The sequence below is a fragment of the Perca fluviatilis genome, chromosome 3 (assembly GCF_010015445.1).
Source record: "Perca fluviatilis chromosome 3, GENO_Pfluv_1.0, whole genome shotgun sequence".
Classification (NCBI taxonomy): Eukaryota; Metazoa; Chordata; class Actinopteri; order Perciformes; family Percidae; genus Perca; species Perca fluviatilis.
Window position 1 is genome coordinate 14,572,151 of NC_053114.1, and position 12,451 is coordinate 14,584,601.

The window sequence follows — 12,451 nt, forward strand, 5'->3', positions numbered from 1 at the left end:
GCCTACATGCAAATTTACCAACCCACAAGTCAATCCAATTTCAGTTTGTTTCTGATGCCACTGACCAAGCGTCAGTATTTGACGAGTCGGGATTGAGAACAGGTTGACAGTTCGTTGTGAACATTGACATATATATTAATGGACCAATAGACCCCGTTGTTCTGGACGGAGACCAGTGAAGGCTATTAGAAGCACTTTTCCGGTGATGGCCAGCTTTACTGCGCAGCCTCCAACTGACAGAGACAGCGTAAATGTGACGTGAGCAACGTGTCTGAAAGTTGTAAGTGTTCTGGTAGCTGTGCCAAGAGAAATCTCAATCATTCCCAATCTTACAGAGATGGAGAGTGTAGGTATATGTAAGGAGATAACATAAGCACAGGCTAATTATTGCTAACTAACATGCTAGTTAACATTAGTAATTAAACCTAAACAGCTAACGTAAGTCGAAACTGCCTGCGAGCTTCTCCTGTACTATACGGTAATTCCTCTACTGTGCGACAGTAAGTCACTTGGTTATGACACAATCGTTAGCCTATTTTTACAAAAACGTCTGCTACGGAGCCATAACGTGAGATACAAGGTAATGGAGCCTTTTATACGTTGTTGTGTTTCTTTAGAACTAAACAATGGACAAATCGAGTCTTTAAACGCTTCGGATGTAAACCCAGGTAGCAAACAGACGTTGGGCCAACGTTGGCCCAACGTCTGCTGTTGTGTTGGGCCAACGTTGGGTGCTGACGTTGGCCCAACGACATTTTGTCCCGTTGGGCCAACGTTGGGCCAACCATGTCATTAGATGGCAAGCAGACCTGTTGCCAACTTAAAAACCACTAAAATAACGTTGGGCCAACGTGCGCCAACCATTTCATTAGATGGCAAGCAGACCTTCTGCCAACCCAAAAACCACTAAAATAACGTTGGGCCAACGTTGGGCCAACCATGTCATTAGATGGCCAGCAGACCTTCTGCCAACCTAAAAATACTTTACCAACCTTTTACCAACTTAAAAAAAACTAAAACAACATTGGGCCAACCATTAGACAGCCGACCTTCTGCCAACCTAAAAATTTACATTACCAACCTTTTGCCAACTTTGGGTCAACCATTTTTTTAGACTGTCAGCAGATCTTCTAACAAATTAAAAAATATAGCCTATTTTAACCATCTGCCAACTTCATAAATAGTAAATCTGCAAACTTAAACTTAAATAGGTTTTACCAACCTTACCTCAAATTTTAAGATTGTGACATGGCCTTCTCATTACGCATTAAGAGACGACAGGCACAACGGACAAACTGAATTGGTTATAAAAATAAACCTATTTATTGGTAACAAAATTAACATTACAATTTAATGCAGTTCACGTCTTGTGGTGCTGTTGTTGGAAAAACTTGAGCACATAATAAATAAATAACACAGGATGTGAGCCGATTGACAAAATAGTTGAAAAAAACAACAACACAAAGGCAGTCAGTGGAAAAATGCTAAGATAAGTAAAAAATAAAGTCAAAGAAATCAACAACAAGGAAACCAAAAAGGCGGCAAAGAAAATGCGGAAGAAGGCCAAAAAATCCCAGCTGAAAACTAAGAAAATGTGCAGATTCTCTTCTGTATTCTGCAGTTTTTTGCAGATTTGAAGCAAATTAGATTGTGTGTGGCTCTTATGATGAAGACGGAGCAGAGGAGGAGAAGTAGCAGCATCTTTTCCTGTAAAAAAACAACAAACATAATGGAACTTTTTAGAACATTTAAGATGTGTCGTTCTATTTAATTACACAACCCAAAACAGAAAGAAATTGGGGTGTGGTGTAAAATATATAAACAGCAAACAGAAAAACAGAATGTGATCATTTGCGAAAAGGAAATTTTTACACACTACACAAATTACACATTTGACTACACTGTTAGACTTTGCTGTAATTTCTACAGTACCATAATTTTCTTTCCCGGTTCATTACTGTAATATGCATTGCATTATGGGTATTAAAATTTGATTTACAGTGATTTACTGTATGGTTTTTTTTTTTAGACCTAAGCTAAAGATTGTGTAACTCAAAGAATATGGTGTTAGGAGTTGAATGTATAGCTACCATGGTTTATGGGGGGAAAGTAAAATGTATTTATTTCCCTAGCCGCTTAACTTTAAATTTGACCAATCGTTAAACAATTGATTAAAGGACTCTTTTATATGGCTTTAAGTTTTTCTTGACAACATAATGTTGTTAGCTATCTAGCTATATATTATGTCATTAACTTGTAATACATCTGTTATTCTAACAATATAAGAGTTATCTACATCATACTGGTTCCCTGCATACTAATGCATGGCATTTTTTTTAATCTTGTTATTGTGTTTTATAACCCCATGCATGCACTTAAAAATATACATTTTAATTATTTCATATGTATAATAACAGTCAGTGTAAAAAAAAGGCCATAGTAACACTTGCTCTCGCTCCTGAGATGGTTGACCAATCAGTGATGAGAGTCATCGCTTTGATCTCCTGCCAATCACTCGCGCTCAGACAGAAGAAAGGCACAGACTGCAGCAGCTGCAAAAAGGACCTTTCTTTATCTTTTCTTTCCCATTTTCAGACTTGTTGAAGTGATGTGTGTAACGTGAGAACGTAAGTTTAAACTATTCAGTACTTTGCTAAACTGTCGTGGGTTTTACTACCTCGTTATCTGTGTAAATGTTAAAAGTACGTTTATTCATATTTCAATAACTCGGCTACTATGTGGATTCGAAAGTTTCGTCCGTGTTACGACATGACATTTATTTGGAGAGAGATATATTATAGATATAATATTGCTCTTGCTGTGTTTCTTATTGCGTAGCTGATATATTTTTTATTAGGCCTACTTGTGTAGCCACGTGTTAATATTCAGGTTGTGTTAGGGCAATTTGCTAGTAACGTGCAATCACCAATAAACGGACCAGCGCTGTGGAGCCACGTGCTTAGTTATTACAAGTGTATTACACCGTTTGCTCCATCAAGGATATGTGTGCTGTAATAGATGTGGCTTATTCTTAGTTTGTTACTGAGCAATATGTTACAATGTAACATATATCTATGTTAATTATTACTGAGAAATGAATGCAATTCTTAGTATTGTTTGTTGTTATATGCTGGTGGCAATAATATTTAGTTTGGTAAACAATGGGCCTCATTCACCAATATCTTCCTAAGTTTTCTCTTGAATATGTTCTTAAGAAGGTTTCTAAGAAAAGACTACGTCGGATTCATGACGTGTTCTTAAACAGACGATTTGTTCGCATCTGTGTTCTTTTAGGATTGATGAATCCCACGTCTTTGTAACTGAAAGCGCGTGCCAGTTGTTCCTAATTAGCATAAGAAAACGCCCCGCAAATACCCATATAAGGACATGACACTTCCTGTGCACCTCCTGGGAGACAGGTTTTCGGAGATTGTCGGAGCCGCGGTGGAGGAAGTACTGAATCTCAAAGTACAAATAACAAGAGACATATTTACTTTAGTAAAATTATAAGGTGTCCACTACCACAAACAAGGCCTGGCTTTTTAAAAAAAGTTCCTATCCTAACCAGCATAAAACGGAAATGTGTTAGAATCGGAATGCGGTTGGTTTTATTCATGGATGTATTTTATTTTCTTTAACCATGCAAGTAAGCAAATAAAATGTGTGAAGCAGCGCAAATGGGGAGATGTGAAGAGGTCCAGCCAAATAAATAAGATATGAACGCGTCTTACGCAGCCTGGCGGAGGAGTAAACAACGCTGTGGTGAGAAATAGATATAGCAACTATGATTTAAAAACGGGAATAATAAAAACAAACGTTTTCACTTTTACCGGGGCTGTATTACCGAGGCTGCGCCCGGGCTCTGCAGCACCACAGCCGGCTTGGATCGGCGGTGCCCCATATATACCGTATCTACGGCAACAAAACTTCACTGGTGAGACAAACGTGTGACAGTCAGGAAGACGTTTTGGCAGGGGGGAAACTGATCAGAAAATGTAACGGGACATTGTAGAAATGTAGTGGAGTACAAAGTATAGATAATTGCTGCAAAATGTAACAAAGTAAAAGTCAAAAGTAGGCTATGCACTATTGAGTCTACTTAAGTAAAGTACAAATACGTGAAAAATGTACTTAAGTACAGTTAGGACGAATTTGTACTTTGTTACATTCTACCACTGCATTTTGGCCCTATAAATACCGATCAATCACCAAATAGTGTTAGTGTGTTTTTTGCATAATATGATTTCTTTTTCAACAAATGATCAGAAATACATTACAGTACAATACTATCATTGTAAACGACTGTAGAATTAAATAAAATGCAGTAAGCAATCATTTGGAGCAAATTGTCATCACTCAAATGTGCGTAAGAGTGCTTTTCAGTGTTCGTAGATTTTGTTCTTAGCTAAGAACAAATCCAAGTTAAGAAAACATTAGTGAATGCCAGAATCTTCGTAAAAAGTTCGTAAGAAGGGTTTAAGAACACATTTCTTCGTAAGAACGGTTGGTGAATGAGGCCCAATGTTCATAGTAAGTATTATTTCAGAACCACTTCAAAGTGAAAAGCATCGCCCAAGTCACCACCTTCCTCCAAGGGCTCACCGAATTTGAGTGGAAGACATCAAACTAGGTAAGCATTTTCTTGTGTGATGTACTATAGTTCACACATCAGAAAAATGTTCACAGACAGAACAGTGCAGCTAACGCACTTCGCCTGCTCAAAAGAAATGTATACTGTCATATTCTATGTTTTTGCACAAGTTGTTAGTCGGTTAACAGTTAGATGAGATAAACTCATGACCATTTCTCTTCAGTACGGACCACCCCACCAGAGCATAAATACTCTTGTCTGGATTGGAGACCCCCAAGCAGATGTGGATCAGCAAGCAGAAGTACCATGGGTTCGGCCCCTCCATCATCCTTCACAAATCTTCTAAAGCTTCTAAACAAGACTGTTCCTCCTTCCCCTCCCCAACCAAATGCCCATCAACTTCAGCTCTGTGGTAAACAACCACACCACATTTTTCATACAAGTTACAGTATCATACTGTACAATGGAACTGCGGTAAGGGCATCATACTGTAAAAAACATGTACACTTATGGTATTGTAAGGGGGTAGTTACAGTGACTCCGCATATCTACATAACAAGTCTAACAGTGTATTTCATGGTACATTTTAACGTCCATTTTGAATTTGATGCCAGCAAGACATTTTCAAAAAAAGTTTGGTCATGTTGGGGTAGCACATATTTTATACATCTTCATGCAGTGAAGATAAGGCTGTATGCCTAGTGAAGATGAAATACGCCTCTGTTTAATGGTAGGTTAGACAGAGGAAGAAAAAACAATCATTGGAAGACACTTACATTCACTTTCGCAGCTGCTGGAATCTGCATGAGGGGGAGGCATCTGCTTTTCTGTGTTGAAGAAAAAAATTATCAAAATGTAAATTACTTAAAACTCCAACCATTTGCAAAGGTATTTGATCAGTCTTACAAAAAAAAAAACATCACCATTACTTGGCCTTACTAAAGGCCTTGTGTACCTTTTTCTGTTGCTCTTTTTTTTCTTCCTCCATTTCGGTCTCCACTGTACTTCAGCCAGGTTTTAATTTTTTCCTCGGCTTCCACCACTTTTGTGCCTTTGTTTTTGGCTGCATCTGTCAGCATGAAATTAAAGAAAATTAAACAGAGAAAGTAGTACGACAGATCATCTGAGTTGTATTTTGTAGAGTTCTGTACGATTAGTTGATTCATTGGCATTCTTCCATTGACTTGTATTTCATTCAATGACACATTATGTGAGACTGTAAGGGGTTGTTTCTCTCTTTTGCTATTTCAAAGTTATGTCTAAGTTTTGAATATTTGAATGTTTTTTAAAACATATCACCTATGACAACTTTTGCCAGCAAGAGCGCAGAAAAGGGGCTCTTCTGTCCTCTCCTTGGCCAATTAAAATTGTTGGCCAACTCATTGGTCATAATTTCCCTCATGATTCTGTGGACAATGTCTTTGGCAGATGTTCCACCCAAGCTGGTAAGATATCTTGTCTATGAAAACAAATCATGTGTTAAGCAGCAGTAAATCAGGTCTAGGTCTCTAAATATGTTAGTATTATTTTAAGTGAAGTTACAGAACATCATTAGAATTTACTAGAGAACGTTGTGTGTCTCTGTTTGACAGCCTATCCTCCAGATCTTTTATGCCTGTCATGCTCCTTAAAGGAAACTGAAATTCCTCATTTACAACTTCAGCTGCATTCTCTCTTCTCAGTATGGCCTGAAGGAGGAGCGAATTCTGCCTGACTTGACCCTTTATCTCTTCCAGCATCTGATAGAGCCGGAGTTCTCTTTCTGAATAAGACAAACATAAGATGCAACATTATAACTATACAGAACTGAACGTATAAAGAGAGAGACTGTGTCTCTTGTTTTGTTGTCTTTATCATAACATAACTTTTCCAGCCTTTTGTTGTATCCATCCCAGCTTTTTTTTTTAGACATGTTGCTGGCATTAAATTCAAAATGTGCTTACATTTCCTATAAATTAGTAAAATTTGACATTTTCAACATTTGATATGTTGTCTATGTCCTAAATATGGGTTTACAAGAGTTGGACATTTTACATAACATCCCAAGTTTTTTTTTAATTGTGGTTGTGAAAAGGGTTTGTCATTTGAAAATAGTAAAACTTAGCCAGGCAAAGTTCTTTTTGGTTACATTCATTTTATTTTTGTTACTTGAACAGTTTCTAATTCATGTTATAGACTAAAAGGGTAATTGCTAAAAACTCCAAGTAAACTATTGTAAAAGGTTTGGAATAGTTATACGTGCCATCTTGTCTTGGTTCAGGGACTGTCACAGCAGGTGCTGATGGTGCAAATAGAGGTATGGTTGGCAAGGTCAGGCTTTTGGCTCCATTACTGCAGAATTTCTTTTTTGGTCTTTCCATTGTCTCTGCATATGAAACAGTAAGAAACAGAATCAGTAGAATGTACAATCTATTTACTTCCATCCAGAGTTTCGCCGCAATCTTATACAACAGGAAAGTGACTATTGTTCAAAAGTTCCTTTCAACATATCGTCCCCTTGGAATTATTATTCTATTTACATTCTATCTACAACTCTAGGGACGATATTCCCAAATCTTTAATTTGGATTTAAGGAATCTTTGGTGACCATTATGGGGAAATAATTCCTCAAGGCTGGTGCAATGACCACTGAATGTTTTCGTCTGTACCTGTGTGGAGCCGGCTTGTTGAGGCCTGCACTGGAGGTCTTCCTGAGGCTGTACCAGATGTAAATCCATTTACATATTTTGCCGATGGTCTGTTGGACACATTAAGAGTAATCAATTTTTATACTGCAAATAAGCAGTAGGCTATAAAAGGAGAACAGAGAATAGTGGAAACATACACTCTTTTCCGTACACTGTCCTCATCTGTAGACTCCAAACTGTTGCCTTCACAGAACTTCACCAGCTTTCTTCTGGCTTTTTCATAGGAACCTAAATATAGAAACAAACAACATCACTAAACCTATTATCTGAACATTTGAAAAGAACTGCTTGTCTAGGCATAGCTCACAAGGAGCATCTTTAATTTTGAGCAATAGATTTGAATAGTTATTTCTCTATATTTCTTAATACTTACTCAATAACTTACCATACTCAGCCACCCATTCAGTTTCATATTCGTCCCATTCTTCATCAGGAGTTTCATTTTTTTCAACTGCTTTTCTACATCTTGTACCGTTATATGGGGGCCAAAAGGAAACTTTTTTGTCGATGCTCAGCCAGTCACTTGGTATAACCTCGGTCTCATTCTTTTCAGTAAAAACAACTATTGAATACATCTATAAAAAAAAAAATTAAAAAAATATCTAGTGTTACAAACTATATACATTTATTGTAACTCTATTAATTTCCCTAACTGTGGAAATGATCTAAACTATTCTAAATCTTATTATTACTATTCGTTATGATTGGTAAGTACTGTACATTTGTCAGATGCAGAAGGGGGGGGGGGAATCAAGCAGTATGCAGTAAAGGATATGCCACAAACCCATCCTTATACTGTAAAAGAAGGACTTTTGAAACAGTCTGCGTAGGAACAATAGTCAATGACTGCCCGGGTTGTTTCACAAAGGATATATCAAGACTCGATGAATCAATGGGATAGGTGAAAAAAGATGACTTGTTTTGGAATTTAAGACAGACTAGATGCGATGCTTCCTTGTCTTTTAAAATATTTTTCACTATATAAATATCTCCATTGAACAGAATATAGTTGTCTCCCTCTGATAAACTAATTGAAGATCCACCATTTACATATTGCTTATACTGTGTAAACTGCTGAGATGTCACATTGTATGGAAAAGGCCCATTCTTATGTTCCTGGTAAAAACCATCCTTGCACACCCTTTTTTTAGTTCTGACATTTGCTTTTTCTGACAATCTCCTGATGATCTGTTGAAGGGGCTGCGTAGGGGTCCTAATCATTTTTTTTAATGTGTAGAGGAAGTTCTCAAATGGGAAAGCTGAGAAATTATGCAGCACACCAAACTGCCTTGCATCATTGGCAAGATGTGTCAGCCCGTGTATGTTATACACAACGTAATTACCATAAACAGATTGAAAATGCTCAACAAATGTGATCAGTAACTTTTCAGCAAAATCACAGTACTGGAGGCACAGTGAGGGGCAGCATAAAATCCGAATGGCTACATGCAGAAGCATAAAATTGTGGTATAGAACATTTGGCAGATGGTCTTTCAGTGCCACTGGACCAGTGTACAGGAGAAAAGTTCTGAACTCTGTTGCTTTCCACCTATCTACCTCAACAAGTGATCTCCCCTTCCGTGCAAACTCTCTGGGGAGTGTCATGGCAAAGGACATAAGAGCTGCAGAAATTAGGCCTATCTGATGAGCACCTAAACGAGTTGGAAGTGGTCCCCTCATCCAAAAACCTATCAACTTTCTCATAACCCCAAGAAAAACCAGGTGCATAACATCTAATGGAAATTGGGTAACCATACCAATTCCAACCCCTGTCAAAACACTGGTCCCTTTATGGTGAAACTCATCATCTTTATTGATAAAAGACGTATCTGTCCTTAAGGGTGAATCAACTTCAGGAAAAGTCGCGCGATTTTCCGCCCATGTTCCCTCCTGTGTGCATTTTTCACAGCCGTGGTATGCATTGTGGGCTTTAATGTTTTTACAAAAGCCCTCGCACTTGCGTCGCAAACAAAATTGGAAATTTTAATATCTACACATTTGCCAATTACATCCACACCCTCTAATTTAAGCTTTCCATATTCATTCACAAATGTTTCCAGGAACAGATTGACATTCTCTGGTTTTTTAGATCCAAGATATAAAGCGATGACGAATGGTTGCTTTGTTTTGTCTTCTTCTACCAAGCCTAGAATGGGCCAGAACTGCTGATTGCTGCTTTTGAACAAAGGTAGTCCATCAATATTCACTTGTAAATGAATGGCTTTTGGGAGAGGGTCTATCTGGTTTAACACATGCCTAATGCCTTTCTCAACTCCAAAATAATGCATGGTGCCACCAGCAATCTGCTGGACCTCATAATTTGTTGGAGTACTTAAAAGAGTGCGGGCATCCTTCGGGAGATATGGATGATATCTTCTCAGGATGCCCAAGAGCCCATTTAGGTGGCATTGTGGTATTTGGCTGTTCTATTGCCCAACCTCTGAGCTCCCTCCTCCCCAAGACACTCTGCAGACTCAACAGATTCGTATCACTTGAGTCAGTTTCTGTTAGAGCATCTGACCAAAATTCACCAATCACGTTATCGTCAACATTAAACTCAGTCTCTAACTCGTCTGATTCATAGGACATGGGCCAATCAGATACAGCGTCTGACCACACATCATCAGCGGCGTTTTGCCAGGCATATATTTACGTCGGCTGCGTCAGATTCAGCATTGACGTTAACCTCACTATGAACCTCACTAAGGACGTTGTAAGCCCTCCGCTTTGCCTGACGTTTAAGTGTTCTGTCTGAATAAATGTTTGCAGACATAGCTAGTGTGTAGTTACGTAGCTATCTCTGTAGGGCTAAGTATGCTGCCAAACAAATAACTAACGTTAATTACAGCTGATTTCGATTCTGTTTAATCTAGCTAACGTATGCCTACGAAAGCTATGTTTACCTAGCTATGGCTCGATAGCTAGCTAACGTTAACTGTTAGCTAGAAGCTAGCAGGCTAGATGTAGATGCTAGCTGTCGCTAAATTACCGGTATGCTAAATTATAAGGCGAAATTTACATCAGATTGCTAACGTGAAGCCATATAACAGATCGAGCCTTACTAGATAACAGATTGATTACATATTGAAACAAATAGCTATATAACAAAACAATATATTTAATCGAGCAGATTACCTTGGACTGGCTGGGCTAACGTTAACGGCTGAAGTGGAGGCTAACGGTTAGAAGATAACGGAAAATAACGGTATACAATTCTATATCACACACTCACCGTTCTCTTGTAAGAATGAGCTCGCGCTCATCTTTAGGTCCGATGCATCCAGACGTTTAGATGGTATTCATGTTGTGTAAGTAATATAGCGAGGACAGGGTATGATACCTATAAAATACGGTGTTTACATAAATAAACTGTACATTGTTTACATACGGTGTTTTACATGTCAAACGGATCTGCTGCTGGGTAAGGTTTGTTTAGATGACTTGTCAGACAAATAAAACAATGATTAAAAAGTAAATGTTTCTGAAATGTATTGTATGGAAATCCAGTTTAAAAAGTAAGTGTCGGTGTTGGTGACTTGTTTGTCAACACACTGGGCGCAGATATGAGGCTGCTGTCTGTAGCAAAGCTTTTTTTTTCGATAAGGGATTAGCCCAGGAAAATTTATTTAAAACCAGATGTAACGTTTTTACAGCAGACTGTAATAAACAGCCACTGTGTCACAGCACTTAATGAAAGATTCTGGACTTAAAACGCATTCAATGCATATTATTATATTTTGCACATTATGCAATGATTTGCACATGTTTTATCTTGTTTTTGTATGTTATTACTTATACTGTATTTATACAGTAAACTTGTTTTGCATAAACTTTAATAAAGTACTTAAAATAAGGAAAGATTGAACATGTTACCTCATTTTACCCCCTTATGTTACATTTTCAGTTTTACACAAAATGTGAATGTAGAGGAAATTATTATTCTTATATTATTTTATTCATCCATCTTTTGTCATATGATGTCCTGTCATTTCTTTGTAATCTTTAATAAATACATTGTTCTGATTTCACACATTTGATGCATTGTATTGCTTGGAAAAAACGTCATAAAAACGAGCCAGACAAATATTCTTTTCGCCATGTTTACTGGGAAGAGTGATAAAACATGAAATGCTGCTAGCATATATTTTGAAGTAACGTAATTCGGCCATTGCAGCTGACCATACGAACGTTGGCCCAACGTTGTATTTCTGTCAGATAGGTCGGGCCATCGCAGCTGACCATGCCAACGTTGGCCCAACGTTGTATTTCTGTTGTATAGGTTGGGCCAACGTAACCAACCAATATTGACGTTGGCCCAACGTCTGTTTGCTACCTGGGAAGTTATTCTCAGTCAAGTGACGTAAAAAAAAATGGTGGTAAGCGGAATGCTAACAGGAGGTGATGGCCAGTTAGCAACAAAATGGCGCCATGATGGCTCGAGTTCTGAAGCGAAGCTTACCCCCTTGGTTGTGAACGAGAGAACAGTGGTTTTTTTGCCAATACCCAGAAATACAGAAGGCACGCAGGAGTATAAACTGTACAGTATTTATTTATATGGTAAAAGCGGTCTGATTTTAGGTTGCCAACCTAAGGGTCAGGGGTCTCACAAGACAAGTATGAGTGATGAAGTTGATTATCAGTGTAGCAAAGCAGAAAAAAACAAACATGTCTACAGAGACTGTCCTCCCCGAAAAATGCCCCCATAGGTACAAGCAAAAATTACGACCCATATTTACGTTTTATTGTTAGGCGGCGCCCTCTAGTGGCCGTAGTAATTATGACGGGAGCAAAGCAGGAAGTCATGTAATGTGGTTTTAAGAAGTCCAGAAAGTCCGTTAACAAAGAAACACCTGACTTTCACCCAGGAGACTGGTGTTCATGTACCATTTGAAAAGAAAAGTAAACAGACTGATGTACTGATTTTAACCCAAACCACAAAATGTACCTAAATCTAACCAAACTGTGACTGTTTCACTTTTAGGTATGAGCAGTGCTTAATTTGTAAAGTGGGAGGTCGGGAATCCAGCGACTCAAAACGGGGGTAATGGAACAAAAAAAAAATTACACTGCCTACGTAGCTTACATCAGGCTAATGTTTATTTTAATTTCAGAACATGCACTGCATGGGTACGAAATGTAATGTCTCCACATTCTTGATCGGCAGAAACGATTT

General features: G+C 38.1%; 1 protein-coding gene and 2 long non-coding RNA genes across 3 annotated transcripts; 1 reads left to right on the forward strand and 2 right to left on the reverse strand.

Moving 5' to 3' along the window:
- Positions 1–1,300: 1,300 nt before the first annotated feature.
- Positions 1,301–5,635, reverse strand: LOC120556357. Its single transcript, XR_005638842.1, has 3 exons — positions 5,547–5,635; positions 5,368–5,418; positions 1,301–1,707 (listed from the first exon to the last, which is right to left on the reverse strand). It is a non-coding gene; the product is annotated as an uncharacterized LOC120556357 (long non-coding RNA).
- On the forward strand, positions 2,047–5,553 carry LOC120556358. The gene is made up of 3 exons (XR_005638843.1): positions 2,047–2,627; positions 4,547–4,630; positions 4,815–5,553. It is a non-coding gene; the product is annotated as an uncharacterized LOC120556358 (long non-coding RNA).
- Positions 5,636–5,876: 241 nt separating the features above from the next.
- On the reverse strand, positions 5,877–7,861 carry LOC120556476. Its single transcript, XM_039796120.1, has 6 exons — positions 7,664–7,861; positions 7,416–7,506; positions 7,240–7,328; positions 6,834–6,956; positions 6,154–6,353; positions 5,877–6,050 (listed from the first exon to the last, which is right to left on the reverse strand). Exons 1-6 carry the CDS (start codon positions 7,851–7,853, stop codon positions 5,877–5,879), a joined length of 867 nt encoding a protein of 288 aa, XP_039652054.1. The 5' UTR covers positions 7,854–7,861.
- Between the last annotated feature and the right edge of the window lie 4,590 nt (positions 7,862–12,451).